Source organism: Bombus vancouverensis, chromosome 15 (assembly GCF_051014615.1).
Source record: "Bombus vancouverensis nearcticus chromosome 15, iyBomVanc1_principal, whole genome shotgun sequence".
Lineage (NCBI taxonomy): Eukaryota > Metazoa > Arthropoda > Insecta > Hymenoptera > Apidae > Bombus > Bombus vancouverensis.
The window spans coordinates 10,204,799-10,222,070 of NC_134925.1; the positions used below are offsets into that span (position 1 = coordinate 10,204,799).

General features: G+C 32.6%; 2 protein-coding genes across 2 annotated transcripts; both read right to left on the minus strand.

Annotated features, from left to right (window-relative positions):
- Positions 1-39: 39 nt before the first annotated feature.
- Stat92E (Signal transducer and transcription activator Stat92E) lies at positions 40-9,404 on the minus strand. Its single transcript, XM_033350420.2, has 10 exons — positions 9,220-9,404; positions 8,522-8,675; positions 8,282-8,438; positions 7,859-8,205; positions 6,740-6,883; positions 6,198-6,666; positions 5,445-6,117; positions 5,197-5,352; positions 4,875-5,109; positions 40-2,136 (listed from the first exon to the last, which is right to left on the minus strand). The coding sequence occupies exons 2-10, from the start codon at positions 8,647-8,649 to the stop codon at positions 1,971-1,973; spliced, it is 2,475 nt and encodes an 824-aa protein (XP_033206311.1). The 5' UTR covers positions 8,650-8,675; positions 9,220-9,404; the 3' UTR covers positions 40-1,970.
- A 180-nt stretch (positions 9,405-9,584) lies between these two features.
- Positions 9,585-12,145, minus strand: rtet (major facilitator superfamily domain-containing protein rtet). Its single transcript, XM_033350424.2, has 7 exons — positions 11,589-12,145; positions 11,248-11,510; positions 10,863-11,154; positions 10,548-10,768; positions 10,368-10,458; positions 10,116-10,253; positions 9,585-10,057 (listed from the first exon to the last, which is right to left on the minus strand). Exons 1-7 carry the CDS (start codon positions 11,806-11,808, stop codon positions 9,963-9,965), a joined length of 1,320 nt encoding a protein of 439 aa, XP_033206315.1. The 5' UTR covers positions 11,809-12,145; the 3' UTR covers positions 9,585-9,962.
- Between the last annotated feature and the right edge of the window lie 5,127 nt (positions 12,146-17,272).

Genomic DNA, 17,272 nt, shown 5'->3' on the forward strand with positions numbered 1-17,272 from the left:
ATTGAATTGTTTAAAACTTGAATAAAAACAATTTAAAAATCGAATTAAAAGCTATTTTATTCGGTATGTCGATTCGGTATGCGAACACATCTTATATTTTACGCTTATATAATAATAATAATAATTATTATATATAGAGGAATAAAGATAATAATAACGTATATCTTTTACAAACAGTAAAATTGTTCTCAATAATAAAATAAACTCTAATCTTTGATAAAAGATAATAGACAATAGATTTAATAATAAACAGTATTAACGCACTAGTCTTTCAAAATTTAGTTTATCTTTACATACATCCATACATACACGTGTACGTATGTACACGCATGTACACCATCAGGTACATGCATGCACTCATACATACATAGATACGTACGTACATGGATTCATACGTACATATATATATATATATATATAATATTATATAATATTTATATTATATATAGTAAATATAATTAGGATAACGACGACTTCAATCCTATTCAAAAATTTAGCGTATATCGATGTTGTATATACGCGCAACAATTCATAGTTTTTAATAAAGTACATAAACTATAGGGGAGGGAACGATTATTAGAAAACGAATATGTAATTATCTATTTTAACCGATAATAGAAACTTCCTACGCTTAGAGATCTAAAAGGTTCACCGAAAAGTTTAAGTTACTTCGGCAACAATTGAAAAATATAAATTCGTCGCATGTCGTACATCGCACTAAAAATATCACGCACCAAACGGAAATATTCAATTTTAATTTCTCCAAAAATTTTTGGAAGTTAGATTTCAATATAAAAGAGATTTAAATGATAAGAAACATAATATTTCTTCGTTAGTTAAGTTAAACGGCGACTCGAAGACAAAATTTTTTGCTAAAAATACATGCAACTTGTCTATAAGAGTTTTCAAAAAATATAACGAGCATTAATTCGAAGATTATAAGGCACATATTTAGGTCACGCTGATTACATGTTACACATACTTCATATTAGCGTTGCACAAACCCCGTTTCTTATTCCGGCACGCTGGCCCATTAGTAAATTAAAATTCTTCTTTTTTTTTTTTTTATTTCATTATTTACATGAATGGACGTGCAAATGATTGTCTGTATTATATTCTACGTATTATCATAGCAATTCTACTTTCAGCTGACATCTAGATCTCATCGTCACCTGCTACAAGTTTCTCTTGTGCATTTTTTCCAATTAATAACTAAAACTTTGATCACATAATGTAAGTCATCTTTTACTTAAGAGAAAAACACAAAGTTCGTTTAATCTTATACTCGTAAAACAATTATCGTTACCCTGTATATATAGCATTATAATTGCACACTACACATTAATATTTCCCTGGTCATGGTAAAGTATTCATGCACAATATTCGATACTTTGTGGCGAACACTGTTTGTTTTCGAATAAAATCTAAATGGTAGAATAAGACCAGTTTCTACAATCGTGTGTCTCGAATGCTTTCGGTCGATCAATATCACTCAATTGAACACTCCATACATTGAATTGTACCGTCGTTCCGTAGCAAGCATTTAGTCAAAATCGAAAATTAAGTATTAGGTTTATAAAGCGATATACAGAATACCATTGCACATGGTACGCTCAGGCATACGTAATTGCAACTCGACAATGTTACTACATAAAGATCGATCTCAATCATTCATTTATAATAGAACTAAATGATAATAGCTCTGAAACATATTGCACTCTTACACGATGAAAATCAAAGATATGCCACGTTTCCTCGGAGACAAACCTACTTAATAGGTGTGTGTGTGTATATATATTTAAGATAATATATATTGCAAACGACGAAAACATTTTTACATCCCTCCCCTATAAAACAACGATAATAACGCATTACATTCGTTGTGTGTACGATTAAAAATATAATTGGGATAAGAAATAAAGATAATTGATCGATAGATAGATACAAGAAATATATCACGCCTGACATACCTATTGTGGCTTAGTGTTGTAGGATTGTATGAACTCAGAGAAGGTAAAGTGATCCAAGTTGAGATTTTCGTCGATCGAGGGAAGTTCGCTGTGACCCATCAACTCCACATAGTCCATGTCCGGATTTGTTCGCCCAACGCTTGACTGGCCAAGGCCCGGAGCGTAGCTACCACAAATTAAAAGCACAACTCCAATCACTGGCATAGTAATGAACAAGAGACTCTTACTGAATCAAAACATATTGCGTGTGATACGAAACCGATTCGATCCAATTTTGTTCTTTTTTTTTCTTTTTCCTTCTCTCTTGATTGACTACTTTAAAAATTCAATTTATCGCTTATATCATACATACGAATCATTAAGAATCGTCTATTTCGTCGAAACGTGTGACCGATTAGCCTGATAGCGGTACAACACGGCAAAGGAAATACAAACAACCACAAGAAATCCCCAACCTAGCCAAGATTGATCGGTCACTTGAGAGCTATTATTTATCCCCGATTTCTACTCTATTATAATTATACCTATTGTATGACTCTATTTAGACGAATTTTTATTAAAATTCTAGTGCCACTGCTTCATAACAATTTTGCAATAATGTTTAAATACACTCGATTGCCAGTACTAGAATTGTAACTGTGATTGGAGTTGTGTTTTTTATCAGGAGTAGCGTTTATGCATTTAATTTTCCGTTGCTGTGGTTGTACCGGCTTGCTCCAGGCCTATGCCTTCGATTTTTCAAAATTTCGTGTATTACTTTTACACATGCACAGATTCGTAACACATTACTCTTTCACATGGATTTATATATAAAAAGATATATGTATATGTACACACATGTGTGTGCAACACGCACATGTGTATATGTATGAGAGAATATATATTTATACATACAGAATATTATTAGCGATACAACAGCTTTTTCACTTTTATTTGTTTTGTTTTGTAATGCCATGGATAAGCCGTTTCTCTTTAAAGAAAGATAGAGAGAAAAAAAAAGAAAATTTATAAAATTTGGCAGTCTGAGGAGAACGCATATGTTATTGGTCCTTAATCTGTTATCTTTTTATGTTCATTATTAGTGCTACAAATTACGTACTATAACTTATGATAGAAACAAAGGAAAAAAGAGCGAAAAACTTAAAAAGATCGATGATCTTTACGCCATACATCCAAAGATCCTCCAATCTACTGTATCTACTTTATCCGTTGGACGGATTTCATTACAATTTGCTTTACAAGTAATTTTATAAAGTTTGAAATATTATAATATAACTGTATTATCCTCTGTACTACAAAGTATCGCTTAAATCTTCAGAATAAGCATGAAATAGCCTATTTATCAACCATTCCTTTAAGAACGTATTTCTGTTCTCTTTAAATAGTAGTAGAAACATTCTTGTGGAGGACTTTGGAAATTTAATAGAGGCATTATTGAATTATATCGAACTTTTTAATAATGCCACTTAATACTAGTCATATGCTTATTGATAAAAAATTATAATATCAGCATAGAATACTGGATAACATGAAGGTTAAATCTTTGCGGACGGGGCCGCTCGACGAGAGGTATCGGTGCGCGTAGTTGAGAAAATATACACGTTGAACGTTTGCGTTATTCATTGTCGAGGCTTATATTATTTTCATCAATATTTAGTTCATCATCGCTGTCACTATCATTAGAAATATTGAAACTTCTGAACCGATTGCTTATTGAACGGAATTTGTTTCCACTGCCTGAAGCACTGTCGTCGTCTTCTATCTTGTCAAGTTCAAAATAATATTCGTCATCACTACTATCACTATCGAACATGTCCTTTCTAGATTTTTTAGGCATCGTGTATAAAGTATTATAAAAAATATAAAATATATAAAAAGCTTGCTGATTCGTCTGGTAATGCCATTGAAAGACTGAAATTCGTTTTGACTTGACCATCATCCTACATCGCGAGTTTACGTTAAACGGAATATAAGGTCTCATCGCTAAAGATCTATAATTTTCTTTCATCAAAAACATAATACTGTTTAGTTTACTATACTTATGCGTAAATACGCGTAAATATTTCAGAAAAATAGACGTACGCCAGCCACTTCAAAATAAGTGTCTGGAACTGTGAACAGATTCGGGCGGCTATTTGCCGATACTCGTCTTCAAAGGGCTAATTTAAAACAAAATCTAATTGTAAGAGGAAAAAGCTGAATAACGCCAAAAAATTCGTTAACTTCAGCAATCGTCAGTATCGTGTACATAATAAAATATGCTTTTTATCAAAATTGTCTTTATGTATCCAGTATTCTTCAGTATACAATTTACTTAATCGTAAATAAAATTGTTTGATAGGGTTTAACGTTACTTACACTTTCATTTAATGTTATAGTAATCAGATATAAAAATTTTCAAAATTTCATTAAAAAGTTTACAAAATTTGAAACTACAGTATTATTGTAAATTATAATATTTGCTAAATGTTCGCAAAAAGAAAACATAAAAAAAACAATACTGACATTCATCTGCACAGATAGAATATAAAAGACATGCAAAGTGTTATTAGTTGTAGGAATGTGTCGTTTCTGCCTTTTAGAAACTCTTCATTAATCTATTTTTATTGACCAAACATTAAGTACTCAAACATCATGTCGATTCGATATGTTATTAGTAAACAGTACATACGATAGTCGTATAATATTATATAAAATAATTATTGCAGTCACCGGAAATGGTATGTTATGAATTAAAAGATTCAGACACACTTCTTAGAACATATACTTGTCCGATATTTAAATACATTGCACGAAGAAACAAAAAAGAATCTTTGCATATCTTATATTGAAATTTCTATGGCAGCTTATATTAATAAAAAAATGTATATGATACGATTGATATTTTAAATCCAGGGGACTGACCTGGAAGCCACTGATGGAGTATCACGCGTTACAGAGGGATCTGGACTGTGCGCTTGAAATATAGTTGATGGTGTTGCTGGATAACTACCACCGGGACCACTTTGACCGCTACTTCCTACTCCTACTACGGAGGAATGCGACGGTGTTTGACCACCGACACCAGGCCCGCCCCAACCAGGTACGTGCGTTACCAAAAACGGTTTCACATATCCATTTGCCGATGTAGATTGATTTTCTATGATAAAATATATTTTACACAATCTCAATTCAAAGTATTACGAAAATGAATAAAAGTGAAGAAACGAGAGTAAAGGATATTTACCTGTAAATGGCGTGTAATATTTAGAAAATGCTTGATCTTTCGATATGTCTGGATAGAGATAAAGCAGGTGTTGTAAATCGGACACACGATCAGCTAAACTACGTATCGCAAAATCTTTGCTCGTGAAAGGTTGTAACATGAAAACTTCAGTCTGATCTACAAATATTAATATAAAATTGGAGAATATTGACTGAAAGAGAAAACAGTAACGACTCTAGTTCAAAGTAGTAAAATGTATAAATATTTACCTCCAACCCAAGCAATAGTAACACCACCAAGTTCAGAATCTGAAAAACGCATTAGAAATGTTCCTGACGCACAACTCGCCAACATTTCTTCCGCTTGTCTCTTTCTCACAAATCCCAATATATAACCGTCCATCCATTGACTTTTTAAATGCTCCCTGGTTAATTTCATCACAGCATAAAACCATTCCCAAAACGTAAAATTTCTTTCTGGTAATGGCTCTTTGCAAAACTGTGCCCAACTCAAAAGCAAACTAGAGTAGTCTTGCCCACTTGCATTACCACCGCGAAACGCTTTTTCCGCGAGAAATCGTAAATTATCTTCCGTTAATGAACGACCTGTCGCAGATTTAAATTTAACATTTAATGCTTCAGCTACTTGACCCCATGGAACTTTATCAGGCACTGCAAATGGTACTCTTCCAGGTTCAGCAAATGCATTATCCCATGTAACTGTAGCCCATGCGTGTGGTTCTTGATTTCCATGTACAATTACTACAACTGGTAAACTTAGAGTCCAAACTGCGAATACCAATTCACCTCCCCCAACGCTAAATTGCGATTGAAAGAGAAGGGAAAATTTTTCATCCATCACAGATTCCGTTCCTTTTTTTTCTGCTCTTTTGATCTTTTTTAACTGCATATTACGAAAGCTTACAGAAAGTTGTCTTGTTGCCTAGAAAGTAAAAGCATGATGGTTCATGTTTTGTTTTAGCAATATAGTGAATTATGATAATTTTATTTCCTTCTTCTTACCTGATGATATTCCATTGTCCCCGTATTATTTAAAATTTCACCGCTAGCTTCTCCATTCTTTGCCATTTTATCGCTCTTTAATAAAGCATTTGCTTGAGCTTCACTGATAATGCTCACCTTAACTTGAGGAGGAGTCATGTGAACATTCAATTTTCCGCCAACAAGCAAGCGTACTGTACTTGTAAAACGAGTATTAGTTTTCATTACTTGCGGTGGTTGTTTTTCTATGATGAATGTACTTGTAACTAACGAACTAAGTAACTGTGTAATTTGGGCATTTAAAGTAGGAAGAATATCTTGCATTCCTGGTGGTTCTAACGCAAATTTTTGCTTTAAACGTTCTGCTTCTTTAATTTGTTGACGATTAAGCCAAATTAATTCAGCTAAGCTTTCACACCATTCTTGAATAGAATCCAAATTGCTGTTAAATAGCGCGCCATTTCCTGCTAGTTGTTGATCTCTTTTCCATCTAGATAAATATGTATTTTTATCTTTACAACTTGCACAATTATTTGAAGAGAAAGAAATTGAACAAGTTTTACCTAATAAGTTCATCGTCTAAGACTCTAGATTGCAAGCTGTTTAATCTAGTAATAGTATCCTTCAGTTTGTCAGCTAATGTCAGTCGTAATTGCATTAAACCTGCTACTTTATGGTTCAGTAATTGTTCTTGTTGCTCTTTTTGCCTATAATAGCATTATTTTCATTATTTACGTTTTATTATTATATACATCAATAAGATAGACCACCTGATATTATTTTGATTTAGATCAATATTATTATCTATAGCAAAAAATATTGCAGATCAAAGGAGATCAGTAAATTAAGATGATAATATCAAGTGCCTCATCCCACAGTAGATATACACAATATTATTAACCCTTTGTCCTACCCGCCAACTCCCGATTGCTCGGGCCACAATAAACAAGTTCGGTCATGTGTTAGCTGTTTAGCCGTGTGCTCGAACTTGCACAAAATGTATGCGTCTTATGACATGTATATTTCGGCGCAACAAAAGGAATTGTGAAATAATAAACATATTTGGGCACAATTAATACTTTTAAGATATCTGAGAAGTAATTATGATCGATTCATCAGTAAAAAATGATTTATTATTTGAAAGCGGATAATGCATCAGTAACAATTTGAAAATTAATACTTAGTTTAAGATAATAATATTTTGTGAAAACTCGTAGAAAATTAGTAATCTTCAACTGTGTGATATTTTTCTAAACAATGAAACACAATAGGAAACACAATATTACCATCACTATCAATATCAGAAGAATCTACCGAATCACTATCCACAATAATAACATACTTCTCATCATCATTAATATTAGATTAGAATATCATATCATCAATATTAGATTTTCTCTTTACTGACATGATAGGTATAAGGTTTTTTAATTCCTTTAGCGAATTATAACCTAAACATGTGAACATAACAAAGAATTACACATAACTAAAGTAAGAAAATATGGAGCGCAACTGAACCACGAGTCTGACTTGTGTTGTTTACATTTATCCCAAATGAAGTATCACGAGCCAGGCAAGTGTTGTTTACATTTGATCAGCTTATTGTTTTTGTCCCAAATATTTATTATGGGTCTCACTCGTTGTTGTAGAACAAAGGGTCAATTATATAAATATTTAAATACCTTCTAATTTTTTTCTCCATATCTAAATTTTGTTGATTTTGTGGTTGCGTTGCAAGATGTTGAAGATGTGCATTTAGCTTAGTACATTCGTGATAACTAATAGCAAATGCCTCCTGTTCTTGCTCCATTTTTCGCAAATCTTCTCCAGTTTCTTGAGTTCTACGTCGCAAAGACTCAACATGTTGGGCTATTTCAGCTATAGCATCACTAATCAATCCTACTTTTCCTCCTGCCATACTCATTAATGCACCTCCTAAATTCTCTACTTGAGATACTAATTTCATTTCTGTTCCTAGGCAATGTCTAATTATTCTAAATAACGCTGTAGGATTATGTGTATATCTCTGCTGCATTAAAAAAAGATACATTGTGTTAAATTAATATGGTTCAAATTAACTATTAACGCTTCATTATAAAACTTACACGAAAATTTTTTGCAGCTTCCATTAATTTTAATTTTGTTAAAAACATGTCATCTGTGTTTAATGAAGCTGCCTTAGTTTCTAATTCTTGAATTAGAGATCTCACAAGAGTAGCTATATATTGTTCATATTGTGGATTATCAGGTTCTATATCAGTCCTATAGTAAAAATATTGCTCCAAATACTCTATATACATATATATAAATTAAAAGATAGATGAAAGCAAATATATTTAACTTACCACATTTTTTCTTCTATCCAAGAAGATAAAAAGTGTCGGACCTCAATTGGAAAATGTTCTCCATAAACTGAACGTACTTCTTGCAATGCATCTTGTGGTAATTGTTGTGCTTTTGCCCACAGTGACATTTTGATTGTAATTATAAATTCTTCACCTTAAACATATTTAGTTGCGTTATTATTTTTCACTAATTAACATTAATGTTTCCATTGAAAGAATATTAGACGTGCTTGCTCTAAAAATAATATAACCACAAACTAACAATCTACTTGATATTTGACAATATTACATTTTCGAATTTATTAATTAATATTTTTAATAAAGATCTATTCATTAGATATTTCGTCTATATTTCTTGCAGAATGTGTAGTATCAGTATTACTTGATAAAACGAAATGCTCGATATTATCAGAAACCGTACATTCTTTTAAAGTGGATATATATACTTCCGAAACTCAAGTAAGAAAAATTACATATATTTAATATTATTTTAAAAGATATCGAATAAATTGAATTAAATAAAATAAGTTTACCGATTATTCAATTTTTAATTTAATTTTTTGAATACAATTCAAAGAAAAGAGTATGATATCGAAATTTAGAAATAACAGAACGTAACGTATTGTAATAACGCGTAAATAGATAAGCGGGAGGGGCGAAAGAAAAAGATGTTCACTTTAAGAATTGGTTACACTCACCTGCTGCTAGTCCGCAGACAGAAGCAACTAGGATTTGTACTGTATGATTTCGATACCTTCAGTTTGCTTCGATTTGTTGAAGATGTAACCTTTGAACTGATCAAACTCAGTCTACCGCGCAATAATTGTAAACGTAATGATTGAGGGACCGGTCGCACTCGCGAATCGCATCAATAACTCTCCCCCTTCTGTGTTACTCACATCAACGCGGACGTCGACGAAGTCCCGCGAACGGAAGAATTCCGAGAATTTCTTACCGTAAATGGCGCGACACAAAAGGGAGAGGGTAGGGCACGTGACAAGGCACCAATTACGCATACGCAAAATCATGATTTTCTCAGGGACGTACGAAATGGAAGAAAATATTTTTATCTTTGATTTCAATAATTTTCTTTGTGATTCTTTTGCATTAATGAAATATATCTTAATCGTATTTTTCTTATAAGTTTATCGCAGGAAAAAGCACGTTATATCACAGTACCATTAATTTGATAACTTTTCGATAAATCAATAACTACTAAACATGGCGGAAAAGGAGGGAAAGGTAAAGAGAGAAAATTTGCATGTTAAAATGTACAATTATTCACTCTCCATACATGATACAAAAAGCATATAAAGAATATTTTCTTAAATGTTTACATAACGTTATAAAACGTTGTAACAACAAACGTTATAAAATGTGTAAAAATACTGTACAAATATAAATATACAATACTTATATAAATACCTTTGTTTCCTTTGTTTCAAAATGACTTAACAGTTTGAAGAATTAAAGGTGGAAATACAAGAAATACAGCACCGGTAAGATATGTTGCCTTACTACCAATACACCAGAAAGCTGAAATAATAATTCAATATAAATTACTGAATTAAATGATTCAATATTCTATCTTTACCTGAAGAAGCTACAATAGGTCCACAAGCTCGTGCTAATGCTCCAAGAGAACGAAAAACACCTGTTATTGCACCTTTTTGATGATCTGGACCAATACGTGTTACAAGCGTCATCATACATGTAACAACCATGGCAGTTGCTATAATGTATGAAAAAGATATAAAATTTTTATTTATTTTAATCAAATATAATAAATAATCCATAGATATTTGTTGTATTTCATATACATAAATTTATGTCACAATATACTCACAAATTGCAAACAGAAATACTCCAACTGACAATGTCAATATATCATTTGCTAAACCTACACAGATAAATGCTGGAATAATCAGCCATAAACCCTAAAATATTTAATATATAATAATATAATTTAATCAATGTAAAATTAATAATGGCAGAAATAGTTGCTCTGTGTTTTCAAAATATTTACCAATCCTGCAACAGACTTTGTTTTATTAGGTGGAATTGTTCGTACCCAACTTCCCTGCAAAATTGCCATAACTAATCCAATTCCCAAAAACATCCATCCTTGTTGCATGCTTGTAAATTTAAACAAATAATGAGTTAAGAAAGTTAAGGTAAATTCCAAGCCACTATACACGAACAAATATATGAAATATGCACAACCCAGTGTTTTTAAATCCTTTTTGTCTGAAATTGTATATATATATATATATATATATGTATATATAATTTTTATTGATTTCTATAGAATTTATAATATGCTAATTTAAAGCAACTTCACCTTGCAAAGTTAGTCCAGACACTCCATTAAATTGGAATAGATCTATAGGATTAATGTAAGTAAGAATTCCAGAGGCACCAGTTACAAAATTACTAGTTCTACAATTCAACGGTAAAGATTCTTTTAAGTAGCAAACAGTAAAAAACAAGTCACTCGCTGCCAAGAAAAGAGCAAATACTGCAGGTATTATGTACCAAGTCCCTTTTCTATTATCACTAGAAATCCATGAAAAAAATGCTCCTATCATTGGACCTGCTACAAAGCCTATAGAAAAAGCTATGCCAACAAGTGCCTGAAAATAAGAAAGATTAACTTATTTCTTTATTTACATTCATCTGTCTTCAATGTATGTTGCATTTATTCATATGTTTATCTTAAACCTCACCATTGCTTTTCCCCTTGTTTTTGGAGATGTAACATCACTAATGATAGCCATTGATAAATTAATATTTCCTTTACTAATACCTCCAACAAATCTTGCTAATACAAATATAGCAAAATTACAAGAAAGTGCCCATAACAGGTAAGACAATGCAATACCTGTTAGACAAAATATCATCAATGGTTTCCTTCCATATATATCTGATAATGCTCCTACTATCGGAGCACTCAAAAATTGTAGGAAAGAATACATAGAACCAAGAAAACCTATAAGATAAATTATGCACCTATGTTAATACACATTAATATATCAATAACTTAAATAAAATGAGGAAAAGGACTAACCACCGTAAAGTACTGTATTGACTTTATCAGGAGCATCAAAAAATTTTCTTGCATTTTGTATATAATACAAAATTTTAAAATATATGCCTTGATTATCTTCTATTTCTTTATAATAGTCTAATAAAGCTGGTAACAATGGTAATATCATAGTAAATGCCAAAAGGTCCAGCAGTAAAGAAATAAATATTATCTGGACAGTATTATCTTTTATTTTAGCCATTATTGAATATAATATATTATAACAGCGAAAGTACTTAATATAAAAACTTTTAAATAATACTGTAATTTAAAATATAAACTATGGTCCACTTGTATCAAATGGACCATTAATATTTTCAATATTTCATAGCTTCCTCTTATTAATTATCTGCATAGTTGATAGTTGAACAATTTCACTTTGACATTTTACACAACAATCTTTGTAGCAGGAATTAATTCTTCTGAAAATGTGAAGTTTTGCTTAGCTGTGATACTTTCTATTTGTGCCATCGTAAATACTTTGAAGAATTAATTCCAACGAGTGAAAGGATTTGACCTACTTTTCCCTGTATCTCTATTTCGGTAATTCCTTACCGACTGTTCGTGCAATCAATAAGAAAGAAATCTGTTTTATTATTGGATCAAAACATTGGGGAATAAAGTATTTTTTATTGTTCCATCATTTAGAGTAGTTTACAAAATTATTTATAATTATGTCTCTATATATATTATGGTCTTTAGAATTTTTATATACCAAAAAATAAATCCTCTCTTTATTATGATTTACATTAACATATTAACTGCCGCAATGATTTATAACTGCTGTTATATTAAAAAATAAAATTGATAGGACGTGTATAATTATTTATAGATTATATCTTTCCGAAATATTTTCATTTCTAGTATTACCAGAATAGTATCAGTAAAAGATAATGATGTAAATAAAAAAGAAATGGAATAAGTTCCCAAGAAAATTGGCCGAAATAATAAGATATCTTTTATATATATTTGCATTGTAATAATGAATATTGTATTCATCAAATCATGATTAATCAGTAGTTTGTTTTTATTTGCCAGTGAAGCGAAAAATAGCACAAACAGGCGCACCCAGAAACATTATGTATGTTCAACTTCCGGTTGTTATAGACGATATAAAGTATTTGTATACACGGACACGTTTGAATTCGACCACGGATTCACTTCCTCGATACGAACAAAGATCTTTTGAATTTCGTCTCGAAGTGTAACGTCGCTCGGAACGACCGTTTGTTAACTCAATACATTATTACGAATAGATAGATCATTATGCATAAAATCTTTTTCTATTTAATGTAAACGCAGATTAAACAGATTACAAAAGATATAAACATCTGTTTAACATCACTAATTATATTAATGGTAACACAAACATTTTTATAAGGTATAATATTAAAAATAAGAATTTCTTTTTTAATGCAGGGTGATTGAAAAATTGGTCGATTTATACTTTACACATATACATACATAATTTACATAGCGTACATATGAACGGTTAACAAATATAAAGGTTCAATAGTTTGAAAAAATTAACGAAAATAACACAATTTTTTCTATTATTACATGCACTATTAATTCATATATGTATTTGTACGTAATGTGAAATTATAGGAATAGCTTCAAACTACGCATAGAACAGGTGGTCTAGAAGGCAGTATGTAGTGTTATATCGTGATGAAAATTTAAGCAAGGGATTCAACGCTTGCCATCTGGGCCCTATGGTGTGAAGCACATGCTGCACATTGATGCCATTCTCTGACATGTGTCGATATACTTCAAAACTTTTCTTATTTAAAGATAAGATAACAAAAATAACACTGCAGAAAAGAAATTCTAACTTTCTACGAAATTGATCTAGCATTAACCTTAGCATCACGCTAAACATTCAAGAAATCGCCTTAAATATTATAACAGATTTCAATTTTATTCTTCACTACAGATAAGAATCATAGATACATTTTGCAAAATTAAATGCTGATGACAAATTTTCTACTAACATTCTTTCGTTCCTGAAAATAAACGTAGTAGATGAACTCAGTGAATTTTGAGAAAAATTTAAACGAAGCATACCAATAACTACCGCATCAGTTCGTTTCAACGAGAGCAGGTATGCAAAGGAACAAAAGAGCCGAACTTAAAATCCCGTGAGGGTTTTCGTGGGTAATAAAGAAGAAAAAAAGAAGGAAGGAAATAAAGGCGGAACAAGGTAAGCAGATGGAAAAATCCCTCGGTCGACAAATTCAACAATTTTCTAAGAAACGTAGCTATCGTAAAAGCACGGTGGAAATTCGCTGAACAATGGGAACAAAGAAAATTTTCGGGTACCACGGCGGCCTACGTACCGGCTGTATGGCAAGCTGCATCGTGTGCTGTTACACACCGTAGAAAACCCTATTGCTCGCGTAAGCTCTGTATTATGAACTAGGTGTACGAACCTTTCGAAATCAGACAGCCATCGTATATGCCATAAACACGAGTAGACCCTCTCTTTCATGGATTATAAATCCTTACCCTGAACGGTATTAAAGGGAAGATGATGGTCGGTCAACCCCCAATACAACGAGAAGACGCATTTGCTAGAAGGTATATTGAAAACGGGATTCGAATGCTGCGATGTCGCAGTTTGAAGGGTGAGAAAAAAGAAACCAACTGAAATGAACGAAGGACACAGGTAGATAGGAGGGGAAGGAGGAAAGAATGAGAAGAGTGAGAGAGGAGGTGAGGAGAGGGGCAGCGAATGTTCGGACAAAAATAAGGAAAGAAAGGGGAAAGGAAAGGACTAGCGAAAAAAGGATGGAACAACACGGTAGAAATAAAGAGAACAGAGGAGTACCGTATGCGTTCGACCCGTGTACATCTATATAGAGTGTATAGTACCAACATAGGAATAAGGATATGTAAGCGCGCGTGCCCGCGCAACCGACAGCAGATGCGCTCGCTGCGGCAGCTGTCCTCCTACAAGTGGTTCTCAATCATTCTCTGTTTTTAATCTTCTTTCTTCTTTTGCGTATCAACGCGTGTCAACGCCAAATCAAAGAATGACACTAAGATAATGTCTTACTTGAAAACTTACAGCAACTCGATCAAACAGTTATATCATCAAATTGTACGTTTTTCAATTAAACATATCACGTACTTCGTAGGAAAATATTTCAGTTTCATTTTCGAATTTATTACTGAAAATTCTCAAGGCGAGAATTGATTGTAATTTTAATAAATAAATAAAAAAAAATTTTTCGAATTTGTCTTTGCTACTTCAATCCTATGTGTTTACATAATATTTTTATGAATGTATACTAAAATGACAGAACCAGGTGTTAAATCCAATTCAATTAGTTTACGGTCAAATTAGTTGATCTCGTCAACTTGTCAAAAATTTAATTATTCTATCCCAAATCTATTAATTAAGTTATATGTATTGGAATCAGAATTATAATTGATAACAATGTTTATGTAGTATAACTGCAGCAATTTAACTTTACAGTTAAGGTAATTGTCAGAGATATATATATAATCTAGAAAAAATGATATTTTATCATCGAAGAAGATATTTAACCATTGATGTTCCTTTGTCCAAGTTTTGAATGATATATGTTCAACGTTCGCACGTTTAATCATTCGTAACTGCAACTACGTAGTACAAACTGCAAGGAAGCTTTGTTTCTTAAAACAAATATACAGAAAAGCTAAAGACTTATTTTAAGTAAAAATTCGTTTTTATTTAAAAATAAGCTGTTACGTATTTATGCATATTTAGTATGAGTTATGCACGATAATTTTGAAACGATATTTTTAAAACGTCACGAAAAGTGTCACTGCGCAAATTGTAATAGCCTTACTATTGTAAGATTCGGGTGACCCTTTTTTCCCATAGGACACCTAGCTAACAAAAAGACAGAACAAGAAGAACCGTATACGTCACGTACTTGACAGGCGGAGCAAAATTCAGGACAGCTGATACAATTTTGGCGGGCTTTAACGATAGATCTGCGCTACAAAGTGACCCAAGAAGGACGAGGAAGGAACGTAAGATAGAAAGAAAGAATAAAGCCACTCGAATAAATAGGAGAAAGAGATAGGTAACAAGAAAGTAGAAGGAAGGTGACGGAAGGGAAAAGAAAGGGAGGAAGAGAAAGGGATAGCAAATGGGAGAAGAAAAGGGGAGGAAGTTGGAAGAATTGAAGGTAGAAACTGACGGAGAAAGACGGAGAGTAAAAAGAGATCGAGAAAAGGACACGAAAAAGAAAAAGAGGGAAGCTTTAAAGTTGGTTGTTGCTGGTGTTCCTGCTTCGTTGCTGTTAAATAAGAATAAGCCCCCACCATCGACCCTTAGGGGTACCTATATAGCTGGGGGCTTTCATGTACTTGGGACCCAAAAGGAATAAAGAGAAGAGACACCTGGTCACGAGCAGCAGTTTGTCGAGAACTCTCTGGGTGGGATGTTGTCACGTCTTTCGTGCTTCCTTCTCCAGAAACACGAGCTCAACGAAAGAAGTTTACGTCTTGTTATTGTAATCGCTAATATTATTATTACCGTTGTCGTCGTAGTTATCATCAATGTATTGTTCTAAAATAAATCGTGATACATACGTTGTATTTTGTCGATAGTGTCGTGCAGTGGACGAATAAACTCGGATCGTTTGGTTTTCTACGTCGATTTTACGACGTTTACATCGCACTTTCCAACTAGATGAGAGACGAAACGGGACGAAACGGGACAAAACATTGGACGTGACGAGGGGTAAGGAAGAGAGGATAACCGTAGCGCGGGATATTGGCAACCGGTGAAGGACGTCATTTATTTTGATTTGGGGGTTAGGGTGTACACCGGCAACGTGTTTTTGTCAAAATGTGTATTACTCACTGCGATATGTCTGTGACGGTTACTGAGTAGCGGACTGCAAACACTATCTACCTGCTATTTTATTTTATCGTGTTCGAAAAGAGGCAAGATCGAGGAAATGGCTTGTTGAAAATTGTAGTTACCGAAACTGTAGAAAGCCGTTTGATCGAATGTGCGTCGTAGGTATGTGCGTGAAGATTAACCAAGAAAATTATAAGACCTTCCTTTAAATTTAAGTCTTAATATTAAATTAAAGTGTTCGAATAATGTTTGACTTAAAATTATACGGCGCGTACCTTGTATGTTAATCGTACCCGGTTTCTACGTAATATTTGTGCACGAAGCTGTAGTGGACCCAAACTCGTGTACAAAATAACACTAGCACACGATCTATCATAATTCATAACATAAATGAATTAAAATGGATAGAGTTCTCTTTGATTTGGAAATGACTAATTTGAAGACCGAATCGAAGAGATTGTGTGAAAATACCTGATTGTAAGATAGTGGTTTTTTCAAGAGCACGTGTTTACACAAAGATTCGATGAAGGCTTTTGTTTCCAATCATTACACAACTTTCCTTATAACCTAATAGAAGCAAATGTTTTATATAAACAATTGTTTACGTAACCTCGCTGTACATATAAATTTCATTGTTCTATTGTAATTTATCTTGGCACGAGAAAATCTGTTATTTTGCATAGAAGATAGGCCGAGATTTGTGACAATGTTTTATAATATAATTCTCAATATTGCACTTGTCCCGGCCTATCGGAATGCATTATATTTCATCGTAGAAGACAGAAACAAACAACGATCGATGAAT